This window comes from Labeo rohita, chromosome 5 (genome assembly GCF_022985175.1).
Source record: "Labeo rohita strain BAU-BD-2019 chromosome 5, IGBB_LRoh.1.0, whole genome shotgun sequence".
NCBI lineage: Eukaryota > Metazoa > Chordata > Actinopteri > Cypriniformes > Cyprinidae > Labeo > Labeo rohita.
Genome location: NC_066873.1, coordinates 13,971,033 through 13,997,030, shown reverse-complemented (window position 1 = coordinate 13,997,030; position 25,998 = coordinate 13,971,033). Strand labels below are relative to the sequence as shown.

At 40.1% G+C, this 25,998-nt stretch overlaps 2 protein-coding genes across 4 annotated transcripts in view; one reads left to right on the top strand and one right to left on the bottom strand.

Moving 5' to 3' along the window:
- The window catches only part of col27a1b (collagen, type XXVII, alpha 1b), a 103,783-nt gene extending 93,885 nt beyond the window's left edge, over window positions 1-9,898 (top strand). For 2 of the 3 annotated variants that reach the window (XM_051110591.1, XM_051110592.1), the window contains exons 44-61: window positions 206-259; window positions 694-747; window positions 855-908; window positions 1,002-1,109; window positions 1,222-1,329; window positions 1,432-1,539; window positions 2,042-2,095; window positions 3,261-3,323; window positions 3,417-3,470; window positions 3,558-3,593; window positions 4,001-4,018; window positions 4,855-4,890; window positions 5,001-5,027; window positions 6,247-6,312; window positions 6,659-6,827; window positions 7,015-7,124; window positions 7,334-7,552; window positions 8,901-9,898. In XM_051110591.1, the coding sequence (XP_050966548.1) occupies window positions 206-259; window positions 694-747; window positions 855-908; window positions 1,002-1,109; window positions 1,222-1,329; window positions 1,432-1,539; window positions 2,042-2,095; window positions 3,261-3,323; window positions 3,417-3,470; window positions 3,558-3,593; window positions 4,001-4,018; window positions 4,855-4,890; window positions 5,001-5,027; window positions 6,247-6,312; window positions 6,659-6,827; window positions 7,015-7,124; window positions 7,334-7,552; window positions 8,901-9,047 (1,485 nt within the window). In that variant the 3' untranslated portion in view covers window positions 9,048-9,898. Of the gene's footprint in view, window positions 1-205; window positions 260-693; window positions 748-854; window positions 909-1,001; window positions 1,110-1,221; window positions 1,330-1,431; window positions 1,540-2,041; window positions 2,096-3,260; window positions 3,324-3,399; window positions 3,471-3,557; window positions 3,594-4,000; window positions 4,019-4,854; window positions 4,891-5,000; window positions 5,028-6,246; window positions 6,313-6,658; window positions 6,828-7,014; window positions 7,125-7,333; window positions 7,553-8,900 lie in introns of those variants that run through there. The other variant, XM_051110593.1, reaches the window with a different exon arrangement.
- Window positions 9,899-13,424: 3,526 nt separating this feature from the next.
- On the bottom strand, window positions 13,425-23,411 carry irgf4 (immunity-related GTPase family, f4). Its single transcript, XM_051108792.1, has 6 exons — window positions 22,772-23,411; window positions 22,279-22,374; window positions 21,846-22,076; window positions 21,734-21,756; window positions 21,541-21,659; window positions 13,425-15,406 (listed from the first exon to the last, which is right to left on the bottom strand). The coding sequence occupies exons 1-6, from the start codon at window positions 23,165-23,167 to the stop codon at window positions 14,763-14,765; spliced, it is 1,509 nt and encodes a 502-aa protein (XP_050964749.1). The 5' UTR covers window positions 23,168-23,411; the 3' UTR covers window positions 13,425-14,762.
- Between the last annotated feature and the right edge of the window lie 2,587 nt (window positions 23,412-25,998).

Here is a 25,998-nt window from a genome sequence, read left to right as displayed (position 1 = left end):
ATTCAGGTCAGTAGTAAATAAAAAATAACATGTATTTTGTATGATCCCACTTATTTTGGTAAAACAATTAACATTTTGCAGAATTTGCAAGGTGTATGTAAACTTCTTACTTTGACTGTATACAATTTTAGCCAGTTTAAAAATCGATCACTCATTAAATATACTTTACATGTCAAATGTTGAATTTTAATTTGTGAATCTTAAGGGTCATGAAGGTGTTCGTGGAGAAAGAGGAAACTCGGGAGCTCCTGGACTCCCTGTGAGTTATTCTACAAATAATGACATCTTCAGACTAATGTTATTTTAGTATTATTGATATATTGTTATAGTTTTGTTAATATTATGAATTTTTTTTATAGCTTTAATTTTGTTACATTTTATAGTGATTTAATTGTCTGCTTTTGTCATTTTTATTAGTTTATTAGTTTGTAAATATGTCTGTATAGGTTTTATTAAGTTTTAGTTTATTTCGTTTAAGTAACTAAATTAAAATAAGAAATGTTGCTTTGGCAACTAGCCTAAAAATTAAATTGACTAAGTTATTACGTATTTATTTTATTATATGTAATCAAAATGTTTTTTATGGTTTCAGTTTTAGTTTTTATTAACAATAATAACCCTGCTTTAAATTGAGCTATAAAATATATATTTTCTTCATTTTCTTCATCTTATTTTCCTTGTTTGTAACCACAGGGAAATGCAGGGCCAAAAGGTTTTCCAGGGCCTAAAGGATCCAAAGGCAATAAAGTAAGACTTTATGGTGGATTTGTTTTGTTTAAATATAAATGCACACATATGGCTTTCATTTTAAACCATATAATATCCATCTCAAATAAATAACTGATTTTATTCAGGGTCCAAAAGGCAAAAATGGTCCACGTGGTCAATCTGGAAGTCGAGGGTCCCCTGTAAGTAAGTTTCTGACACGCTGAACTCAGTTCAGTGTTCAGTGACAGAACATACAACTGATGTTAATAAAAACAGTTGTGTTCTTCTCACAGGGTGCTGTTGGTCGCCCTGGCCCCAGAGGAGTTGTTGGTCGTGAGGGTCGTGAGGGCAATCCTGGAGTAGAAGGAGCTCTTGGGAAAGACGGACCTAAAGGAATGCCAGTAAGACAATGAATGTAATTCTCAATGCTCTCAGTGTAACACTTTTAATCACCCAGGTGCTTTTTGTTGTTTGTGATGTTTTGGTTTGTTTTTCCCCTGTTATGCACATTAGGGTGAGCATGGAAGTGATGGTGATTTTGGTCCACCTGGAAGACCAGGTCCTCAAGGAAACACAGGTGTGCCAGGTCTGCCAGGAATTCAAGGCTCTTTTGGGCCAAAGGTACCTTGCTTATATGGACAGTGACCTGTTCTTTATGTTTGTGTCATCAGTATCTGCATCTAGCTGATTCTATCTTAAATATTTCTCTGTTTTCTGACTTAGGGTGACAGGGGCATCCCTGGCCAAACTGGACCTCCAGGCAAAAGAGGATTTAATGGAGGAATGGGATTTCCTGGAAAACAAGGTGACCGAGGGGTCAAAGGGCAACCTGTAAGTATTGCTTCTCTGTTATGACAATGGATCCATTGCAGATATGCCAAACACAAATGAATGCTGCTCCAATGATCTTGGTTTGCTTAAATTATGGACCTCTAAGAATAAAACAAAGAACATAATTGCCAAAATCAGACAGTAACTTCTTACATAGCTCTTTATAATACTTTATTTGGAGTTTCAGTGTCCCTCCAAAACCATTCTAATATGCTGATTTGATGCTCAAGTAACGTATGTTATTGTTATTAACATTGAAAATGTAATATGTTTGTGGAAACAGTTATTATAAATGCATCTCATTTGATCAATTTATTGCATCTTTGCTGAATAAAAGTATTAATTTGGCCCTAAACTTTGCATGTTTTCAGTCTATTTAACAGTTTATGAAAGACAGTGACTTTCCTTTAACACTTACTGAAGAATAATGAATGATTCCATTTTACTGTTGTAATCTGTTTATATTTTTCATCTATTTATCATCTGTTTATGTTTTCTTTAGGGTGATACTGGTGAACAGGGATTTCCTGGATTTTTTGGAATGTTTGGACCAAAGGTAAACTTTCTTCTAACTGCTGTTAGTCAACCTGTTATGTTTTGATGATAAAAGTTCATCCTGTTTCCTTTAATATGTGACCCTGGAGCACAAAACCAGTTTTAAGTAGCACGGGTATGTGTGTAGCCATAGCCAAAAATACATTGTATGAGTCAAAATTATCAATTATGCCAAAATTATGCCAAAAATCATTAGGATATTAAGCAAAGATCATGTTAAATGAAGATATTTTGTAAATTTCCTGCTTTAAATATATCAAAACAATTTTTGATTAATAATATGCATTGCTAAGAACGTCATTTGGCGATTTCCTTAATATTTAGTTTTTTTGCACCCTCAGATTCTAGATTTTCAAATAGCTGTATCTCGGCCAAATATTGTCCTATCCTAAGTCATGTCCTAAGTCAAGTCATGTCAATGGAAGGCTTATTTATTCAGCTTTCAGATGTTTAAGACTCAAGTTAAAAAAAATTGACCCTTATGACTGGTTTTGTGGTCCAGGGTCACATATGTGAATGATTAATCTAAACGTTCCAAATTAAAAAGTTCAAAATGTAATAACCTTCTGTATGTCCTTTTTTAACTGATGTTTCCATGCTCATTTGTAAACTGCCATGACCCTACCTATATTTTGTCTGGATGAATATCCTGTTTTACATGTTAATGTAGCAATACAGGAGAAAAATGATGTCTCATGATCATGATTTTGATGATTTTCACAAGATTTTGCCAAAATTATCAAAAAGACTGATTGATGCAATGATTACACCAATATCAAATCTATTTACGTAAAGCTCTTAGCTCTTTATTAATATTTAATGATGCTTGCATAAAATATATCAGTGACTGGTCTTATGATTAATGAGAAGTGTAAACTGAAAAGACAGTGCATTTTATATGACTCAGAAGAATCCAATTTATCAGACAAGCAGTTATTGTTTACTTCTCATTTAATGCTAAGCCTTCAAGCCAAGAATTGCAAGATGGCTTTTCGTTACAGCTGTACAAGCACTGTAGCTTAAGATGAAAAATAGCTTTTTTAAGCAGCTCTAAGAGAGCTAGTCAGGCAGTATAATGAAACAAACGCTGCGTGAAGTAATGATTTCCTAAATTATGATATTAAGGCCAAACAGTTTTGACAAAACATTGTTTCTGTCATTCACAGGGGCCACCTGGAGACCTTGGCCCAGTGGGTATCCAGGGCCCAAAGGGTCCTCAGGGTTTAATGGTAAGTACCACTGTGAGAACTGTCCTAAAAACGCAAAATAGACAGATGAAGAGTTCTTGATCAGCAACTACTGTAGGTGTTTCTTCTTTTAAGGGTATGCAAGGAGCCATTGGAGCCGTTGGTATCATTGGGCCTAGTGGTAACCCAGTACGTATGATCTGAGTCACATTGTTGGTGGTTTCTAATTGAGTGCATACTCTGAAAAATAACCCCCTCTTCCTGTCTTTGTATTAGGGACCACAAGGAGACAAAGGAAATAGAGGGGAAATGGTAAGAATCATTTTGGAATGCTGAACCTCTACTATTCTATGGCTCTTATATTAGACTTCCATCGGCTCAACTTTCTGCCTTATCATCTCCATTCAGTGATATTACTGTGATAGAAGTGTAGTGGTTTGTCTCAATCCACTTAGTAGTAAGTGCACTACCCAGGGAGTCAAATTGTCAAAAGTGCACTCAAACATTCAGTCTTTAGAGGCTCCCAAAATGCACTGGGAATTCTGTAACTGTGTGGGAGGTACTTGAATCATTTGTGTTCATGATGTGCTGATTTACCTCAAAGAGTGGAATTAGACTCAGCCTAAAACACGTTTAAGCTACAGTCAGATTAGCAGCAAGAACATGTCTAGTTGAAAACGGTTCCTTAATTTTGTTGTTTTTCCTTTTATTTTCAACAGGGTGCTCAGGGACCCAGGGTATGTTCCCCAATGTTATTAGCCCTTTTACATTTAGGTAAATTAAAGGAAGTCCACTTCCAGAACAACAATTTACAAATAATGTACTCACCCCCTTGTCATCATGCTCTTGTCTTTCTGTCTTCAGTCGTAAAGAAATTATGGTTTTTGAGAAAAACATTTCAGGATTTTTCTCCATATAATGGACTTCATCTGTGCCCCGATTATGAACTTCCAAAATGTAGTTTAAATGCAGCTTCAAAGGGCTCTAAAAGATCCATGCTGAGGAAGAAGGGTCTTATCTAGCAAAAGAATTGGTCATTTTTTTCGAAAAATAAAAATTTGTACACTTTTTAAGCGCTAAAGCTCATATAGCACAGGCTCTGGGATGCACGTCCATGACGCTACGAATAACGTGTAAGCTCATCGTCTGTGTACTCCGGCTCAAAAAGGTAGAGTATGGTGAAAAACTCCATCTTATTTTCTTCTACAACCTCAGAATCATCCTTCGTTGTACCTTTTTGTTTGTAAACAGCGTTTGACTTACTTGCACTTTCTTAGTCTTTGCGTGTTCGCTTTGTAAACACTGGGATCGTTTAGAGCCCTTTGAAGCTGCATTTAAACTACATTTTGGAAGTTCAAAATCAGGGCACCAATGAAGTCTATTATATGGAGAAAAATCCTGAAATGCTTTCCTCAAACTATAATTTCTTCACGACTAAAGACAGAAAAACATGAACATCTTGGATGACAAGGGGGTGAGTAAATTATTTGTGAATTGTTGTTCTGGAAGTGGAGTTCTCCTTTAAGTAGTACTATTTAACCAACATAAAAATGTTGCTTTCACCCTCTATTAGGGACCTCCAGGTCCTCGTGGACCACCTGGACCTCCAGTAAGTAGTCTTAATGCATTTTAATAATCATGTGAATGGTATGTGTCATGGTTAGCTGAAGCTCATTGTAATCGATGCTTTCTGTTTGTTTATCTCTCTTTGGCTTATAGGGGATTCCTGGTGTATCTTTTCCTCATGTAAGCATGCCTTGTATATCTCTGTCAATAGAATTTTAAGTCCATGACACTAAATATTCTTGACGGAGCCAGAAAATGTCAAAGCTCCAGATGCTACAATGTACTATGAACTAAAGCACACATCTAAAGCAAACATTTTTAGAAAGCCCATATTCAACGGGCTATTTCATTTATATAAAATGTTAAAAAGAGTATAAACAATGCCTTCTTCAGGTTGCAACCTACAAACACAGAAACACAAATGGGTCTCAATACCCATACTTACGGTCTTTTCACTTTATCACTTTTCCACTTACATTACATATTTACATAGTTTTTTGTTGTGATCAACAAGTGTTCAAGTGATCATGAAGACCACAGGTGTGTGTAGAACTGTTTAGTGGTTTCTAATTAAATTCTAAAAAGCAGTTGCAAATGTTTTACAAAATACATCTTTGCACCAATAAAATGTGCTATACTTTACATTTACATTTACTACCAAATTGTATATAATTTTTGCATAAATATTTATTTTTATATAAACCTTTTTAGGCCATGAGTTCCTAAACATGTTGAATGATGGGATACACTTATCCTCAAATACTCTGAAGAGGTTTTAGGGATAGTGTGGATTTAGTGTGCATTAAGAGCCCCAAGCTTTGCCATTTATCAGATCTGGGACAGTCTTGTGAACATACTTCCTGCCTTGTACATGCGGCCTCAAGACTGCAAGTGTGAGTATTGGGACAGGTCCAATGTCTCAAGAAAATATCTGACCTAAAGCTGCTTAATTAGACACACAGCAGATAAAATACCAAACAATGATTTTTGTCATGAAAACCACTAGGTGGAGTACTGTACATCAAGGACTAGTCTTGAAAAACAGCACTAGATGGTGCTACATTATAGGTATAGTTCACCCAAAAATGACAGTTCTGTCATTAATTACTCACCCTCCTCATTTCAAACCTGTAAGACCTTCATTTATCTTCAGAACACAAATTAATATTTTATTAAAAAGTTTTCTGACCCTGCATAGGCGGCAATGCAACTAACATTTTTCAAACGACCCAGAAAGGTAGTAAAATCTGTAAAATAGTCCATGTGATTCAACTTTAATGTTATAAAGCTACGAGAAAACTTTTTATGTGCGAAGAAATCAAAAATGACTTTATTCAACAATTTCTGCTCTTCAGTTTATATTCATTACTGTTTATATTCATACTCTGTTTTCTCGTAGGAAAATGAGGCCCTTGGTGCTGCTTTACACATTGCTATGGATTCCCGCTCTACTATAAGGTCCGAGGTAAGTGTCAGTAAAGTTTGAAATATGTAAACTTGGCCTGTTCTGTGGCATCTTCACTACTACTGTTCATTTAAATGTAATTTAAATGCATAAACAATAATTTTATACAGGCAACAAACAGAAACAAACATTATGTCAGGACTTGGGCAATATTTATTTATTCATTTTTTATCATTTAAATTACTACTTTCAAATTATTTCTAAATAATTTTTTTTGGTAGCTTAACTTTTATGGGCTGTCTGGAGCACTGGGTACCAAGTAATGTTTAGAGCTCATCACTAAAAAAAAGTTTTATGTATTATGATCATCCCTCAGTCACTCACAGTTAGTCATTCCAATCCACAGATGTATGAAGATTCTGACTTTCCAATGTTGGACCAGGGAACCGAGATCTTTAAGACTCTTCACTACCTCAGCACTCTGATCCACAGCATCAAGAATCCCCTGGGAACGCAGGAGAATCCAGCCAGAATGTGCAGAGATCTCTTTGAATGCGAGCACAGGTTGAAGGATGGTGAGACGTTTATAGTATATTGTCTTCATTGGAAATTTTATTGTTTTAGCTCTATAACAATCAGTAAAGCTACATTAACACCACCAATTATGTAATACAGTAAAGGTAGCTAATAACCAGTTGCAGTTTGTCACGTATGATAGGAATGGACTCATTCGTTTTGTTTTTGTTTTGTGTTGTATTAAAGGCACTTATTGGATAGATCCCAACCTGGGCTGCTCTTCTGACAATATTGAAGTGACCTGCAACTTCACCAGTGGAGGTCAAACCTGCCTTAAACCAGTCGCTGTGTCCAAGGTCTGGAAAGCTGACAAATAACAACATTATGAGCAGGACTGCACTGACTGATTTCTATAGAATTGAAATGGCTTGATTCAGCAAACTCTGCTATTGTTTCCATTTGTTTGACAAAACAGTTCACTCATAAGTGAAAATCTGTCAACATTTCTTCTCCTTTATGTGGTTCCATTGTTCTAATCAATTATGTTGTTATTTATTTCCTAAAGTTGGCAATTGGAGTGAGTCTGATCCAGATGAACTTCATCCACCTCCTGAGCTCTGAAGCTGTGCAGATCATCACCATTCACTGCCTGAATGTCTCTGTTTGGGCAGCAGGGGACTCCACAACACCGTCCTCTAGTGCGGTGTACTTTAAAGCCTGGAACGGTCAGATAATCGAGTATGGGGGATTCATCGAGCCTGAGCTGATAAAGGATGATTGCTGGGTATGCATTAAGTCATATTTACTTTTACATAACTTTTGTGAGATATAAATTCACAATTGCAAGTTATAAAGTCAGAATTGTGAGATATCAACTTGCAGTTTAAGTAATTAAGTCAGAATTGCATGATATAAATTCATAATTGCGAGTTATAAAGTCAGAATTGCGAGACATAAACTCGCAAATCTGAGAAATAAAGCAGAATTGCGATATATTAACTTACAATTCTGACTTTTTTTTTGTCAGAATTGCAATTTTATATCTCACAATTCTAACTTTATAACACAACTTTATAACACAATTGGGAGATACAAACTCCCAATTCTGAGAACATTCTTTTATTCTCCTCAGAATTTGACTTTATAACTTGCAATTGCAAGTTTATATCTCATAATTCAGAGAAAAAAGTCAGAATTGCAAGAAAAAACATCAGAACTGCAAGATACAAACTCACATTTGTAAGGAAAAAAAGTCAGAATTGTGATAATATCTCACAATTATGACTTTATGACTCGCAGTTGGCAGTTTATATCTCAGTTCTGAAAACAAATGTCAAAATTGTGTATTTTTATCACACAATTCTAAGGAAAAAAATCAGAACTGTGATTATGTCTTGCAGTTCTGATTTTATAACTCGCAACTGTGAGTTTATATCTCAAAATTCTGAGAAAAAAGTCAGGACTGCAAGTTTTATTATGTAATTCTGATGAAAAAGTCAATTTTTATTATATCTTGCAATTTTGACTTTATAACTTGCAATTGTGAGGTAAAAAGTCAGAACTGTGAGATGCAAACTTGCATTTGCAAGAAAAAAGTCAGAATTTAAGTATTTATCTGGCAATTCGAACTTCTCGCAGTTGGGAGTTTACTGTATATCACGTAATTCTGAGAAAAAAAGTCAGAACTGTGATTATATCTCGCAACTGTAACTTTATAACTCGCAATTGTGAGTTTATTTCTCACAATTCTGAGTAAAAAAGTCAGAATTGCGAGTTTTTATCTTGCAATTCTGATGAAAAAAAGTCAGAATTTATTACATCTTGCAATTTTGACTTAATAACTGGCAATTGTAAGTTAAAAAATCAGAATTGCGAGATGCAAACTCGCATTTGCAAGAAAAAAAAGTCAGAATTGCAAGTTTTTCTCGCAATTCTAACTTTATTTCTCGCAATTGAGAGTTTACTGTGTATCACGCAGTTCTGAGAAAAAAGTCAGAACTGTTGTTATATCTTGCAGTTCTGACTTTATGTTTCTATCTCGCAATTCTAAGAATTCTACGAATTTTTTTTTCTTTCATTATTAGGATACCTCATTATCACAACTAATGCTTCCATTTTTTCTGCCCTCTCAGATCACAGATGGCCGATGGCATCAGACACAGTTCATTTTCCAGACACAGGACCCAAACTTACTGCCTATTATGGAGGTCTACAACCTGCCCAGCACAAAATCTGGCTCACATTACCACCTTGAAGTGGGCCCTGTATGCTTTTTATAAAGAAAGCAAAAATGGAAGCCTTAAGTACCCCGATCAGCAGCATTACAAAAAAACTCTACATCTCCTCTCAAGTGTGGACTGCATCCTTTAAACATGAGGAAAGGAGAATCTAGAGCAGCTTTGGAGAAAACAAGACTTCCTATACGAGCAGCTCGGGATGACAGATGCTTTCTTATTCAGAGCTGCGTTTCTTCAGTTTGAAAACATGGCCTGGATATGTGGTTTAGAGGTGCTTATTAAACTCTAATAGAAGTCTTAATTTATTCATAGTTGTGTTTTTTCCGCACGTGATCCACGTGGACAAGCTATAAGGAACGATTAAGACGTTTATTTGTAATGAAGTACTTATTGTGTATTCTATAGTTATACATGATCATGTGTATTTATACAAGGACATGTGTGTATGTATATTTTCTGTAAAGTGCAATAGAGATGGAACAGATTTTTGTTTTTAATAATGAATCTTCGGTTTGGCTGTTCTAGGTAAGTGAGGTTTACTGTCACTCTTATCATTCAATTCAGGTTCATTATCGTGTGTACTTGTGTATACCAGCAGGTCTGTTGTAAAAGCCTCAGATGCCAACACATAAAACACACATGTGCTGTCATTCATAGCCAAAATATGAGTCGAGGTGAATCCAGACTTGAAAAGTAACATGTAAACGTCTACCTCCCATCTCTCATTTTTTGGTGTTTTGGGACAGTACATGGATTCACATGCATTTAACTCCTGTGGTTAGATTTCTGTTTCCGTTTTTAACTTAAGTGCCTTTTATACTTTGAAAGGGAATATTTTTGTACACATTTTTAAAAGATAAAGTTCAAATGATCTCTCCTCTCTTTTTTTTTTTCAGCCAAACGTTTTTTTTTAATCCTTTCTTGTGTAGTATGCCTTATTTGTACAAATATTTGAACTTTAAAGGCACAAGAATTATATTATTATAGTGGACATGGTGTTAAAAGTGCTTTGTATCATTCCATCATTAAGTACATATATGCAATTTCATAAGCCCTATCTGACTGCAGAAGTAATTGTTTGACACAGTGTGTTTCATAATTACTCATTTTTGTATGTCTTTGTCGAGGTGCGTGTACAAAGCTGAATGTTGCAGTTTGAAACACTGCAAACCCGAGTTGTAATATGGAGTTGTTGGTCAAAATGAGAGCACTAGAATCTTCCACTATATTGGGTCTGTCATGAGCAGCGGCTTTGACATCATGGTAAGCTAATTATTACAGTGGCTGTGACCAAAAAGAGTTCTGTATGAAATTCTTGTGAAATATATCTGTTTTTGAGCAAAACTTTCAGGAGCCATCTTATCTTGCCAAAGGGGGTTGTGAAATATCTGTTCTTTGTATGTGTAAATTTAGGGTCTTGAAGTGGATATTCTCAGAGGCGCCACTATGGTTTCTGGGACCACTGAACAGCATACTGACTCGGGTCCCCCTCAATACATGTAGCGGTTCCCCTGGATATTCTTATATGAATATTTTTATGATAAAACATTACCTCCAAAATCCAGCAAACACCAAAGAACAAAGATGTCAGTGTTGTATAAATTAAATCATTGATACCACAGAAACAGACAGCATTCTTTATATCTAAAGTTCTTGTGTTCTGGCCATTTCCGTGTCTCATTTGAATAAAGAATTATGAAGACATGTTCACAATGTCCATACCCTCATTTTATCCCAAAACTGTGTGTTGCAAAAACAGACATCTTTATGACACTTTTGATGCAATGACAGTTCAGTCTTTATTTATACCTACATATTATCAACTATATAAAATAACTTTTACTTGTACTAATATGGCAAGATGTTTTCTTTAAGTTGTCCTCTTTCATGGATAGATCGTATCATCTTGCTGTATAAGTGTGCTTAAATTCTTCATATTTTTTCAAACTTTTAAACTTAGATTCAGCATTATGGTACCAACAAAGTCTGATTGGACTGGTTTGGTTTTGTCAACTCAAAATTAATCCTGTAACCCTGAGTTTCATCATGGTACAAGCCTCTGGTCCTCTTGCTGCTCATCCACTCCATCACCGGCTTTAATAACCTGATAGCTTTGGTATTTTACTGAGTTACTCATGTTTCCTCTGTTGTTTGTCTTTTCATTTTTTGTTTTTCTTTTTTGAGCCCCACTCTCACATTTTTTTTTTAATAGATGACATTTTTACCTTTTGAAGACTTCTTTGCGTGACCATTTCCAGACTAGACTAGTGAGAGATTGGAAGTGAATGGTGGATGTGGACACCCTAATAAGGTATAGCAATCAGCTCATAGGCCTATGTGCAAGTGGTTCAACAGTTAAATATAGAATAAATGCATTTGATTTGAAAACCAAATTCGAATGTGATGTTTTGTTTGCCAATAGTAACGCATGACATTTATCGCAAAGCTCCAATAAAAAAACAGTGCTAATAAGTGGCGGCCTGGTGGGGCTTGTCTGATGGCCTGTCAATCTACTTCACGAACAACCACAGGCCCCCTCTTTGCTCGGCCCCAGTGCTTCAGCCCCGCCTAGCCTTATTGTTAAAGGGAAAGCTCACCAAAAACTGAAAATTAGCCCATTATTTACTCACCCTCTAGGCATCCTAGGTGTATATGACTTCCTTTTTTCAAATCCAATCGGAGTTATATTAAAAATGATCCTGGGACGTCTAAGCTTTAGAATGGCAATAGGTTGATGTTTCTCTTCATCAGTCCAAAACAAGTCCAAATAAAGGGCATCCATCCATAATAAAAAGTGCCTCACATGGCTCCGGAGGTGTGGGGTGGTGGGGGGGGCGGGGGTGAATGAAGGCCTCCTGTAGCAAACTGATGCATTTAAAATGTAGTAATCACTGATTGACTCAGAATCTCTTTCCCAACTCTCATCTTCCTGCAAATCTAACATTTCTGGAATTGGGTTACACAGTGTGACTCCTAATGGTGGTTTACTGCTGTGTTTCTTAGTTAAGCCATTCTTTATCGTAAACTGACAAGCAACCTTTGCTTCCTCCAGATCATTGGACAATGCTTCTACAGAGGATTTAAGCATGTTATTATTAGTTCTAAGACGTGTGATCTCACTCTGCATCCTAATCTTTTCTTCTTTCCATATTGTTTCACTTGCATGGTAATTTTTAGTAGATATTATTACGAAACTGAGTCGTTCATTTTCAGCCTCTAGCTCATCTACTCTCCTCTTAGTTACTTTGTACGATGCAAGAACAGCCTGAAGTGCATTGGCAATGTTTCCTTTTTTATTCCTAGGCATTTTTGGATAGTTTTCAAATTTAGAGATAGCCCATTCATATGGTTTATCAACAATCTTCTCTATTCCATCAAACATTCCTTGAGTGCCATGTTTAGCAATGTATTTAACAATCATTTCTTCCATTTTAAAAATCTTATTAAATTGTCTTCAGCAATTCAATAGGCTTTATTTCTTCACTGACTGAACATTATCTAGTTACTTTAAGATACCTGTTAGTCTAACTATTCACAGCTCCTTTGCTTTGGATGCAAACGAATAAAACAGCCACACTACGTCGGCTTCTAACAAAATTTTTACTTCTTCGGACATGGCCACATTCCGTCGGGCCTTACACTTTACTACACCAAACTGTTAAAAATATAGCACTATCACAGTACGTCGGACAAAACCACACTACTTCGGGTTTTAGGTTATATTTTTAAAACAGTTTACTTAGCCACAGTACGTCGGGCAAATCAATGCTGCTTTTTGGGCTTTAAACTTCACAGAGTCACAGTGCGTCGGACTCACTACACTAAAACACACAACAGTTATGAAATAATTCTGTGACCACACTGCGTTGGGTCGTTTCAGTTACTTTAGAAATTCATCAGAATTATCACAACAACTCTCTCCGTTTCAATTACGTTAGAAACTTACACATCTGTTTCAGTTACTTTAGAAACAATAGCTCTAATACAACTCTGCTACCACACTGTGTCGGGCTGATTCAATTACTTTAGAATCCTAACAGAATTATAACAGACCAACAACAAGTTTCAGTTACTTTAGAAACTTTGACTTAAGCACTTTGCTTCAGTTACTTTAGAAACCACAATTCCAGTACAACTCTGCAGCCACACTGCATCAGACTGATTCAGTTTCGTTAGAATCTTAAACAGAATTTGTACAGAACAGGTTTAAGCACTTCTCCTGCTAATACTGACTAAACCAAATTCTCTTCTGTCCTTAAAATTTTCTTTTCTAGATTTTTTTTTAAATGAGGGTGTTTTCCTGACAAAAACCAGCAAAAAAAAGAAACTGCTTTTCTTACCTTTCATTGCTTTTTTTCTTTTGGAAAATTCTCCTGGCTGGCTCGCCAGTGTAAGAAAAAGTGAGGAGGACGTAGAAGATCTTGATGAAGATGTTTATTGCAGCATAGCAGTGGCAAAGTACATGTTGTACCTTGGTTTCAACGGACTCAGAATGAACCCAGAACATCCTTAGCTCAAACCTTTTATACAGTTAAAGTTTACTACTCTTAATGTAAATGAAGTTGCTCCTTTCATAACAGCTGTGGTCTGTATGTTAATCATGTTCTAACACCTCTTTGTCTGAGATGGTTCTCAGTGTCCCACACCCGCTTCCATGCTACAATGGGTCACCATTTGCTCAGGATGTAATCATCCTAAATTGTCTAGAAACAACATAACTGTTGACTTTCTTCTTCTCTATAATAATTAAGCCATTTTGGGAAATGAGCATGATTAAACATATATTGTGAAGTGGAATCTGGGTCGAGGCAGACTATAATTTTTTACATAAGTGTCAATATTTTAAAGGTTTTAAAGTAAGGAAATCGAAAAGAGCTTTCATTTATTTGTAACAGCTTGAGTATATAATGTCATCGGTCTTATTAATTTTGTTAATTAGTTATATGTTTGATTTCAGCAAACTTGTCGTTGTACTATTTTACTGTTCTTGTGTTGTGTAAAAGATCTAACATTAAAGATCCTAAGTGTCACGACAAATATATTTTCTTGTAAATTATGCAGTGTAATCTGTAACACCAGTGTTATCACCAAGTTTATTAATCGGTGTAGAAATTTCCTCACCAGCTGTAACAGGTTGTTAGGGTGAGAAACACGAAGGAGGCAGAAAGTCCAAGCAAACAGAATATTTAAGGGCTTACTTACTTTGAAGTACCAAGTAATATCAATTAACTACATGTACTTGCTATTTGGTTAGGGTTAGGATTATTATGAACATAATCTACATTTATATTTAATATTCTCCCTTAGAGTTCAGTGCACTTGTGCTGCATCAGCTGAATGTTAATTTCCAGCTCTTCTGGAGAACAGCAGAGTTTTATACAGAATACGTGGACATATCTCAGCAGCAGAACATTGTACTGATTTAGAGATTGGCTTTCCTGCAATCCCAAACTGTAAATCACTGCCAATATAACTTTTTATATGTGTTTATAGCCACACAAGCATTTGAGTTTATAGCCACACAAGCACCAATCATATTTTCATCAGATATGCAGTTACAGTATGATCTCTAATTTTGAAGACATGAAATCTGCCTCCACTCCTCTAGTGTCTCTATGGGCTCTTCCAGCTGATCTCTGTGAGTGAAGAGAATGATGGACCAAACAACAGAAAAGTGTGCAGTCCAAGACTAGATAAATAAACACTTCTCATTATCTCTGTCATTAACTCATCTGTGTGTCAAAGAATCCAGGAGCATCAACACTTTCTTGACTTTGTTGTTTTTTCCTTTCCTTTCTGAGCATTTTCAAACATCTGCTTACTGTAATGTCCTCCTCCTCTATTCTGCTTTACCATTGTGTCAATCTTCTGCAGTAGATCATTCACCTGCTCTCTGTTATTTCGATCTCTGTTGTTGAAGACATGATATCTGCCTCCACACTGATTAACTAGTTGCTTTGTATTACTGTACTCCTCAATAACCTCCTCTATTGGCTTGTCATCTAAATCATCTCCATAAGTGAAGAGAATAATGGAGTATTTTAACACCTCCTGACCAAACATCATCTCAATCAATGAAATAGTTTCCTGATCCTCCTTTCTGAATGCCAGACCTGCTGTGACCACAATGAGAAAAGCGTGAGGTCCAGGACTGGATAAATAAACACTTCTCGCTATTTCTTTCATTATCTCCTCATTACTAAGTCTTGTGTGAAAGAATGGAGGAGTATCAACTACACACACCTTCCTGTCTGAAACAGTGGCGTGAGCAGCTGTACATTCATTGGTTACTGTCATCGAACTTGGCCCAAATCTGAAGACTTTCTGTCCCAGTATTGTGTTTCCAGCTGCACTTCCGCCAGCACCAGTTCTACCCAGCAGCACGAGTCGTCTTTCTGACACTGTATAAAAACAAAAAACATATTGCACAATCACTTACCTTAAATTACTATACTAATGTACAGCATCACTGCTGCTAAAACTGACAAACTTTTGGTTTGTTACTTTTTTTTTTTTTTTTACAATGAATTTATAACAGCAAAGGGATATTGTTAGGCATGAAACAAAAAATCTAAAATAAAAATACCGTAGCTTTTTGTATAGTAAGTGACCCACTACGACAAACATAACTGTGATAAGCCTGTGTGTGAAATAACATTAGGCTAATATTGAAGATCTACCAATGTGTTGGGTTTTGCTCAATATGATCTTAAGTGGCAGATCAGTGGGCTTGCTGCGTTTGAATGTCTAAATAAGAAACGTCCTCAGTCCCGGACGAAAACGTCTCAGGTTACGACTGTAACCCCGGTTCCCCGAAGGGAACGAGACGCTGCGTCTACAAACGCTTGGGGAACGCCTTCAGCGTAAGCACGCTCTGAATCACATGCGTAATCAATCCAATAGAGAAGCGAGACGTCATGGGCGGGTGACGTCACGGACCAGGAAGCTATAAAGCATGTGCGCCGGAACCGGCATTCAGCTTAAGGAAGAAGCGAACACTCGCAGGGATGCAGGAAGTATGGCCCGAGACACAGCATCTCGTTCCCTTCGGGGAACCGGGGTTACAGTCGTAACCTGAGACGTTCCCCTTCAGGAACTCGAGCTGCGTCTACAAACGCTTGGGGAACGATATACCCACGCCCCCATAATTCCAAGTCCCTGCCCAGTGTGTGTGCTAGGCCAGAAGGACAGAAGAGCCAGGAGCGGCTCGGAGGTCTAACTCATAGAACCTGACGAAGGTTAGGGGCGAGGACCAACCCGGAGCGTTACAAATGTCCTGAATAGGGACACCTGCAAAGAAGGCCTTGGAGGCCGAGATACTTCGGGTAGAGTGGGCTTTGACCCCCAAAGGTGAGGGAAGGCCTGAAGAATCATAAGCTTGAGATATCGCATCCACAATCCAGCGGCTAATGGTTTGCTTGGAAGCAGGCAAACCTCTCTTAGGAGGGCCAAAACAGACAAACAACCGGTCAGACTTTCTCCACAGGGCAGCTCTGTGGACGTATGTGTCCAGTGCTCGAACTGGACACACACAATTAAGCTTCTGCTTGTCCGGCTCCCGGAAGGGGGGAGGGCAAAAGGCCTGAAGCACGATGGGCCGTGGTGCTGAGGAGGGGACCTTCGGAACATACCCCGTTTTGGGGTAAAGAAAAGCTTTTGCCATGCCAGGGGCAAACTCTAAATGGGAAGGGGCCACAGAAAGGGCCTGAAGATCTCCTACTCTCTTTAGCGACATAAGTGCTAACAAAAGGGCTGTCTTAATTGACAGAAAGTAGTCAGAGGACTCTTCGATAGGCTCGAAGAGAGGCCTACAAAGAGCCTCTAGCACCACAGCAAGGTCCCACGTAGGGACCCGAGGTCGTACTGGAGGCCTCAGCCTCAGTGCACCGTGGAGGAAACGTGTAACCAGGGGGTCCTTCCCCACTGAAATGCCACCGAGAGGGGCGTGGTAGGCCGAAATAGCCGCCACGTAGACCTTCAAGGTGGAGTGGGCTAACCCTGTAGAGAGCCGATCCCGCAGAAACTCCAGCACTGTACCAACCGGGCAGTTAACTGGGTTTTGCTGGTGGTCTCTACACCATGAAGTGAAAAGCTTCCACTTCAAGGCATACAGTTTCCTCATAGAGGGAGCTCTGGATTGGAGGATGGTCTCAACAACCTCGGTTGAGAGACCGGAAGCTACAAGGTGTGCCCCCTCAGGGGCCACACCCATAACTTCCACAGCTCCGGGCGAGGGTGGAGGATGTTGCCTCCCGCTTGTGAGAGGAGATCTCTCCTGACGGGAATCTCCCAAGGAGAGCCGTCGAGGAGGGAAATTAGGTCCGCGAACCATGCTCGAGACGGCCAGTACGGGGCTACTAGAAGAAGACGGACCCCGTCCCGGCGCACCCTCTCCAGAACTCCCGGGAGCAGAGCAATCGGGGGAAAAGCGTACAGACGAAGCCTCGGCCAGGGGAGCTGGATGAGTCAGAGAGAACCAGTGGGGACATTGCGCATTCTCCTGAGTAGCGAAGAGGTCCACCTGAGCCTGGCCCAAAACTCTCCAAATCTGCTTCACCACCTCGGGGTGAAGCATCCATTCCCCGGCCCTCTGCCCCTGCCTCGACAGGATGTCTGCTCCCATGTTGAGGTTGCCAGGAACGTGAACTGCTCTCAGTGAGAGGAGTTTGTCCTGGGACCACACAAGGATCTGGTGCGCCAGCTTGTATAAGGGGCGCGAACGCAGACCTCCCTGGTGGTTGATGTAATAGACCACCGCTGTGTTGTCGGTGCGGACCAACACATGGCGGCCTATTAGGTCCGGGAGGAAGTGTTTCAATGCTCGAAACACGGCCAGCATCTCCAGGCAGTTGATGTGCCAAGTGAGATGGCGACTGCTCCACAGACCACGGGCGGGGTGGCCATTCATGACCGCACCCCATCCGGTGAGAGACGCATCCGTCGCTAGCATTACACGGCGACAAGGGCCCTGAGACAGGAACCAAGGCTTCTTCGACATTTCTAAGGCACAGAGGCCTCGCCGCATGACCTTGATCGTGCGGAACGGGTTTCCCCTCGGGGAGAACCCCTTGGTCCTGAGCCACCACTGTAGGGGTCTCAAGTACAGCAGGCCAAAAGGTATCACGTTGGACGCAGCTGCCATCAGACCCAGCAGTCGCTGGAACTGCTTTACAGTGAATGACCGGCCTTCTTTCACTCTCGTGACTGCAGTGAGGATCGACTCGATCCGAGCAGGTGACAAACGTGCCTGCATCGTGGTCAAATCCCACCCCACGCCTAGATAAGTGGTTCTCTGTGATGGAGATAGCACACTCTTTTTGCCGTTTAGTCTCAACCCCAGCTCTTTCATGTGATCCAGAACAACATCTCGATGTTGAACCACCATTTGCTCTGATTAAGCTAGAATCAACCAATCGTCGATGTAATTGAGTATGCGGATGCCCCGGAGTCGCAGCGGAGCCAGAGCAGCATCCACACACTTTGTGAAAGTGCGGGGGGAGAGTGCTAGGCCGAACGGAAGAACCCGATATTGGTATGCTTCGCCCCTGAAAGCAAACCTCAGGAACTTCCTGTGTTGAGGAAGGATGGAGACATGAAAGTAAGCGTCTTTCAGATCTATCGTCACAAACCAGTCCTCAGACCTGATTTGTGACACTACTTGACTGATAGTCAACATCTTGAACTTCAATCTCATAACTGAGCGATTCAGTTGTCTTAGATCTAAAATGGGACGCAGACCCCCAACCTTCTTCGGAACAATGAAATACCGGCTGTAGAACCCAGTCTCTCTGTCTTGAGGAGAGACCACCTCGATGGCCTCCTTCCTCAGCAAAGTTTCTACTTCTTGTTCCATTACCAGACCCTGCTCGGGGCTCACCACAGTGGGAAAGACCCCGTTGAATGGTGGCGGCGGGGCGCCGAATTGAATGCGGTAACCTCACTCTACAGTGCGCAGGACCCATGCAGATACATTTGGCAGTAGCTTCCACGCTGCCAAATAATCTACTAGGGGAACCAATCTCTTGAGACCGGCCTCTGGATTTGAGTGAACTGCTAGCTCAGTGTCCTGTAACGGCACACCGCCAGGAACTAACCGAACTAACTGTTTTAGAGACCCCCGCAGGGGTGGCGAGCACCCCAGCCCCACTACGTTGCCGGGCGGAAGAAACTGAGGTGTAGGCTCGCCGGAGACCACTGCGTCCTGGAACACTGGCAGGGTGCGCATAATGGTCTCCTGAGGGCACTGAGGAGAGACGGGCACCGTGGACTGCGGTACACCCCGCCCCTCCCCAGCAGGGGCTGCCCTCAGCGGTCCTGCATAATTGTCAGGACCGCTTCGTCGAGGACTTCTTTGCCTGGAGCACAACCCTCAGGTCGGGCCTCGGCTTAGAAGCCCCCGACTTCGAGCGCCGCTGCTCTCGGTCCCGCTGCGGAGGAGCCCGAGAGGCGACGCTCTGCTTCTGTACTGCCCTGTATGAGGAGCTAGTACTCGGCTGGGGCTGCTCCCGCCCAGCAGCCCCAAGAGCTAGGACGCGACGAGGGAGAAACCGCTGAAACGCCGCCGCTTGTTTACGAGCCTCCTGGTACCTGTCGACCACGGAATTGACGGCGTCGCCGAACAGGCCAGAAGGCGCAAGCGGGGCGTCAAGGAGGAAGACCCTGTCTTTCTCCTTCATATCTGACAGGGTCAACCAAAGATGTCTCTTCACTGCCACCATAGCTGCCATAGACCGACCAATGGCGCGAGCGGTCTCTTTGGTGGCGCGGAGAGACAAATCAGCATCTCTCCTCAACTCAGCGATGTTATCTTTGCTAATCTCGTCGCTCTCATCTAGCTATTTTAGTAGGTCAGCCTGGTATGCCTGCAACACAGCCATAGTGTGCAGACAAGCACCGGCCTGACCTGCTGCCGAGTACCCCTTACCCACTAAAGATGATGTAGTACGCAGAGGCTAAGTGGGTAAGGCCGGAGCTTTCAGAGATGATGCCACTTCGGGAGACAGATAGCTGGCAAGTGTCTGTTCTACCCGAGGGATCGCTCTGTAACCGCGCTCTGTTGTCCCCACCACATTGCCATAATAATCGGAGGCAGGGACAAAGAGACGGGCCGAGAATGGTCTAGCCCACGATCTCGACACCTCGGTGTGGAGATCGGGGAAGAACGGCAAGCTCCGGTGCGAAGAAGGTGGCCTATTACGCAGAAAGCATTCGTCTAATTTGCTCCGCTGCGGTTCGGCTTGTTTCTCGGCGGGCCAATCGATGTTAAGCTTGGCTACCGCACGAGTCACCACCTCCAACAGCTCCTCATACTGTGGCAAGTGTGGGGCGTCCTCAACACTCTCTAAATCAACCTCCTCAGAGGAAGAAATACGGAGCGTTGAGGCCGTTCTCGGGGGGGAAGAAACCGCAGAGCGGGCTTCCGAACCCTGAGAACGGGCCCTGGATCCACCGGGTGAGGAAGGGGATAGGGGATCACCCGTCTCCATTCCCTCCAGCAGATCCAACTGCGAACCCCACGAGTGGGGCCAGACCTGCGGGGAACGCTAGTGAAGGCTCCCTCCGTAAAGAGAGCCTTCCGGGAGTGGAGAGCACGCAGGGGAAGCCGCTCGCAATGCGGGCAGTCGGCCCCCTCGAGAGCCGACTCTGCGTGATCCGCTCCCAAGCAAACCACGCACATGCTGTGTGTATCCCCGCTCGGGATGTAACGTGAGCAGGGAGGAACACACTGCTTGTAACGTGGCTTGCTTTTATAATGCTTTTTCTCACTCGCTTTCTTACTATCAGACATTGTGTCTCAAATAAAAGTTGTGCGAACTACCACCAAAAAACAGACACGACAGGACACACACAGAGCACTTCACTGAATGAAAGAAGCTGAATGCCGGTTCCGGCACACGTGCTTTATAGCTTCCTGGTCCGTGACGTCACCCGCCCATGACGTCTCGCTTCTCTATTGGATTGATTACACGTGATTCAGAGCGTGCTTATGCTGAAGGCGTTCCCCAAGCGTTTGTAGACGCAGCTCGAGTTCCTGAAGGGGAACCTAAAATACTATGTGGAGGACACCCCTGCTGAAAAAAACCCCCCAGCTAAAACCAGCCTAAGCTAAGTAACTGGCTTTAGCTGGTCTCCCAGCCTGGCTAGGCTGGTCAGGCTGGTTTTAGCTGGTCATTCTAGCTTGTCTCCCATCCTGACCAGCTAAAGAAAGCCCCCTCTAAATCCAGCCTAATGACCAGCTAAGACCAGGCTGGATGACCTAGGCTGGTTGGCTGGTTTTAGCTGTTTTTTCAGCAGGGACAAAATAATTTAATAATTATAATATGACTCTGTGGTGAATCTATGAACCTAACTCATATTTAAACATGGTCACCATATGCATGCTGTGTACACATACCTATCCTTACAAGTGCAATTTTGGCTGTAATATCTGTGTCCCCTTTAAAAATTGCTCATAAGAAATTTTATGTTTATTGTGCCCCTCTCCTGTTAGATGACATTGTGTTTGTGTGTGATCTCAGATCTTCTGCAGACTCACTGTCTGGGACAATGTCCTCCATCTTCTTCCAGACTCTGAACGGCAGGTTGTCCAAGTAACATGCCACATGAATCAAAGCTTCAGAAGGCATCTGTGGATCCGGCTGTGAGATCTGGACCCTGGAAGAACATTCAGGAGTCAGAAATGCAGTGGCTTTGGATCAGAAGCAGAGAGACACCAGCAGATCACTCACCTTTTCATTGAGACAGGAAACTCCTGCAGAACAAACACACCACTTATCATCAAGAACTCAATCAATCATGAATCAATCAATCTATCAATCAATCAACAGTCTGGACTCAGACCTTTAGAAAGCAGACGTCATTGGCTTTCATCGTCTTCTCCATGTCTTTGATTGTGCATGAAAGAGCAGAGATGTGTCTGTTCATATCCTCCAGCTTATCCTTCACCATTTGCGTCTTCTGCTCCTCTTCCTTCCTCAGTGCAGTGATTGTAGCTTCTTCTTCATCTCTGAGAAACTGATGAAGCTTCTCAAACTGCTGTTTAATCTGACGCTCTGTGTGCTCAGCTTGAGACTGAAATCAAATCACATTCACTTCAATTAACACATGAATTGACACAGTCACATCATTAATATCAGCGATAAGCTCGGATACTGACATATAACGGATCCAGAAGAATGATCAACTGGAATTAATTATATTAAACATATCAGATCATAACTGTATATGTTGATCCTACAGCTGCAATAAAAATCACTCGATCCCATTTCCTCACCTTGATGTCACCCTGAGTTTTCTCAAACTCTCCTTTGATGTTTTTATTGCATTTCAGTTTCTCTTGTAATGATTTCAGTGCTGTTTTGAGCTCCTCCTAGAATTGAACAAAATAAAAATACATAAAACACCAGATTACAGTGAAGAGAAAACAAGAAAACAGTTATATGACCATATGATGCAGTGCAAAATTTGCTGTTTTTGTGTACATCTCATTCTAAACTGATTCAGAAATTAAAACCTGCCATAAAACAAAAGCAACCTGACTAAATACATAGTGCAATTTATAAACGACAATTTGTAAAGGACAGGTTTTTTAAAGAAGCAAAAACGTTATTTAATATCAACTGTGCCTGTGTTGCCCTCATAATTACTAATTCCCCAAATCTATGAAATATGGGGTTCAGCCTAATTACTGCAGGCCTGTTCAATCAAATCAGCACTTAAGAAGGACTTTTTCAACAACATGAAATTGAAAAAGTCATTTGTCTTACCTTATACGATATAACCACTTCACTGATGGGTCTAAATTTATGATTGTCATGTTGATGTGAATCTCTGCACACTAAACACACTGCCTGTTTGTCCTCCAGACAGAACAGTTTGAGTTTCTCACTGTGTAAACTGCAGAGCTCCTCGGATCCTGATGAACACCTTTCATTTCTCTCCTTCAAGAACGAATCACACAAGTTCTTTAATGCAAGATTAACTGGAGGATTATGTTTTGAGGATCTTCTTCTGCAGACAGGACACTCCTGAGTTTTCTTAGTTCTCCAGAACTGTTGAAGACACTCTTTACAGACACTGTGACTACATGACAAAAAAACAGGATTATTGAAGATTTCATGACATACGGGACAAATATAATCATCCTCAGATTGTGAAGCCATTTTCACTGTTTGAGCTCCAGCAGTATGAACTTTACATTCACTTTCTGAACGACTGTTAAAAAATGAGCAATCACGACAATCACAAAGATCTTCTGTCAGTTCAGAAACAAACTTCACAAAAATCCCTTTTGAAAGTGTTTCTCTTTGTTCTCCACTGATTACTAATTAATCCTTGTTTTTTTGGTAAAGAAGAGTGTCAGTATGACAGAAAGGAAAAATAACACATCAGTCTCTTCCTGGTGAGTGTTGTAAGAGGGCAGAGTTTCTGATCACGGGTGTGTTGAAACAGGTCAAAAAACAACACAGGGATTTCTTCAGGTTAAATTTTAACTAAATGTATTCAAAATGAACTTGCATTGAAAGTTAAAATATAATAGTACACAACAAAAGAACAATGAAAATACACAAACATTAATAATAACAGACCTCTGAACCACCTATTATGCAAAATGGACATAAATGTGTGTTAGCAGTGTGTGAACACAACCACACTACAATGATAAAAATCTACCCACTCCTTATTTTTTTAATCCCCATTAAACTAAACCAGTCTCATTAGAGATGTGGTTTTGATTCTCAAAGCAATATGTGACCCTGGACCACAAAACCAGTCATAAGGGTCAGTTTTTTGAAACTGAGATGTACACATCATTTGAAAGCTGGTGTATTAGGCCAAGATAAAACTATTTAAAAATGTGTAATCTGAGGGTGCAAAAAATCTAAATATTAAGAACATCGACTTTAAAGTTATCCAAATAAAATTCTTAGCAATGCATATTATTAATCAAAAATTACATTTTGATATATTTACGATAGGAAAAAGAAATGTACTAAATCCCTTTATGGAACATGATCTTTACTTAATACCCTAATGATTTTGGCATAAAAGAAAAATCCGTAATTTTGACTTGTGACAATGTATTGTTGGCTATTGCTACAAATATACCCGTGCTTTAACCGTATTTGTGTGTGTACGTTATCTAAGTACTTGATCAGGGGTGCAAGTTCGCAAGTTCCGTCCTTACCAATAGAGTTCAAGGGAACTTATGACCATAGTTACCTAACGATGCTTTTGGGAAATGCCCCCAGTGCAACTACTGGTGGAGCGAAAATGTAGTCCATTTGCATTTAAAGTGATACACACCAAAACAGCACTTTTTTTAGACATGCCCCAAAAATTACATATTCCACATGTTATAATAACTTATCCGTGTGGTATTTTGAGCTGAAACGTCTCAGACACATTCTGGGGACACCAAAGACCAATATTACTATTTTTGTAAAAAGGGACATAATAGGTGCCCTTTAAATAATATGTATTTATTGCTCTTTTCTGTCATGATCAGATCTTTGCGAAAATTTACTCTTCACATGAATAAGTTCAGTGATAAACACATGTCTGTTTATTGTGCTGATTGTCTCTTATAGGTAACTTAGTGTCAAACACAGTTACTAACACAGGATATTTGAAGGAAAAATCTGAACTGCGAGAGACGTATATGAACAAGTAACGTTCGGTCATGACCATAGATTCTATAAAAAAGTGACTTTTTTATGCAGGGGAGACTGGGGATAGTAGTAACACGGGTCAGTTGTAACACTTTCAATTTGTCAAATAAGGAACAAGTTACAAATCACCTAATTCATTTCACAAATTCTCATTTTAGTCCTTTTTCCACATGTGAGGAAGTAGAGCCACAGCAGATTTTGGGGAGAAAAACTAATTTATTTTTATGATGGCAGTCCCTGCTTTGTAGTTAAACTCAAGTTAAATGATTATTGTGTGTCTGTGTAGATATTTTTCATGCAACTTGTTACTTGTTAATGTTTTGGCTGGTAGCTGTAAGGTGAGCTAGTTCATGGCTACAAGACTGGGTTAGTTGTAACATCACTGAAACCTGTTACAACTTTTTCTTTAAGTTTTTTTTAATATGTTTCTTTGAATTTCAGTATGCCTATATAGGTCTTGAAGAGAAAAACAAACCGAGGAGTGTCTCTAAATGTTCAAGTGTTCAAGTTCAATTTTATTATGGCCAATTGCTATGTCTGACATTAACAAATATGCTTCAACACTTAACCTTAAAAATGCTCATTATTCAGTTTAATTATCATGATGGTAATGTAACACACAAACACACATCAATTATGTTGAAGAGTATTGAATAAAAAGCTTTCAAAATACTTTTTTAATCCTTGTTGGTTGCATAATGTTACATCTCACCCCAGGGTATGTTACAACTAACCCAGACTATGGGGTAAATTTGTAACATTTCACTCCTCTTGTTTGAAACTAAACCACGCATTTTCTGTTTGTGCTACAAAGATAACAGCTACGCCATTTAATAGCAGACACTAGTAACTAGTTTATCTCATTTTGAACGCACTGGTTTAAAAGAACTCCGATACAGACAGAAATGTTCAGCTCTGTCGTCGTTTCTTTCGATGTAAATATCATATCATGATTTAGTCTTCTTTATAGACATCTAGTATGAAACTGTATGCTATTATTGAATAGTAAATGCTAAAATACTGCTGCTTTCATTCAATCATCACTTGGAAAGATGCCTAGAATATGTGCAATCTCATGAACCAGTATCACAGACCTTCCAGAAAGGTGTTTTCTCTTTCTCATTCCAGAACGTGTTCGGCTCGCTCGGGACTCCCTCTGCTTTCAGAACCAGTCTGGTGTATTTACGACATCTACCGGCATGGGGTGATGGGACTGTACTAACCAGCAAATTTTTTAAATATTTTCCAAAGCTGCATTAGTAGCTAGTATAAAAGCACAATCTCATCTGCTTCTTCTAAAATGAAACATTTTAGCGTTTGAT

Excerpts from the sequence above, each read along its gene's own strand:
- irgf4 (XM_051108792.1), bottom strand. The coding sequence starts at position 23,167 with ATGGCTTCACAATCTGAGGATGATTATATTTGTCCCGTATGTCATGAA. Across the intron at positions 21,757-21,845 it reads ATGACGTCTGCTTTCTAAAG|GAGTTTCCTGTCTCAATGAA; the intron begins GTCTGAGTCCAG and ends TTTGTTCTGCAG. Across the intron at positions 21,660-21,733 it reads TTTCCTGTCTCAATGAAAAG|GGTCCAGATCTCACAGCCGG; the intron begins GTGAGTGATCTG and ends ATGTTCTTCCAG.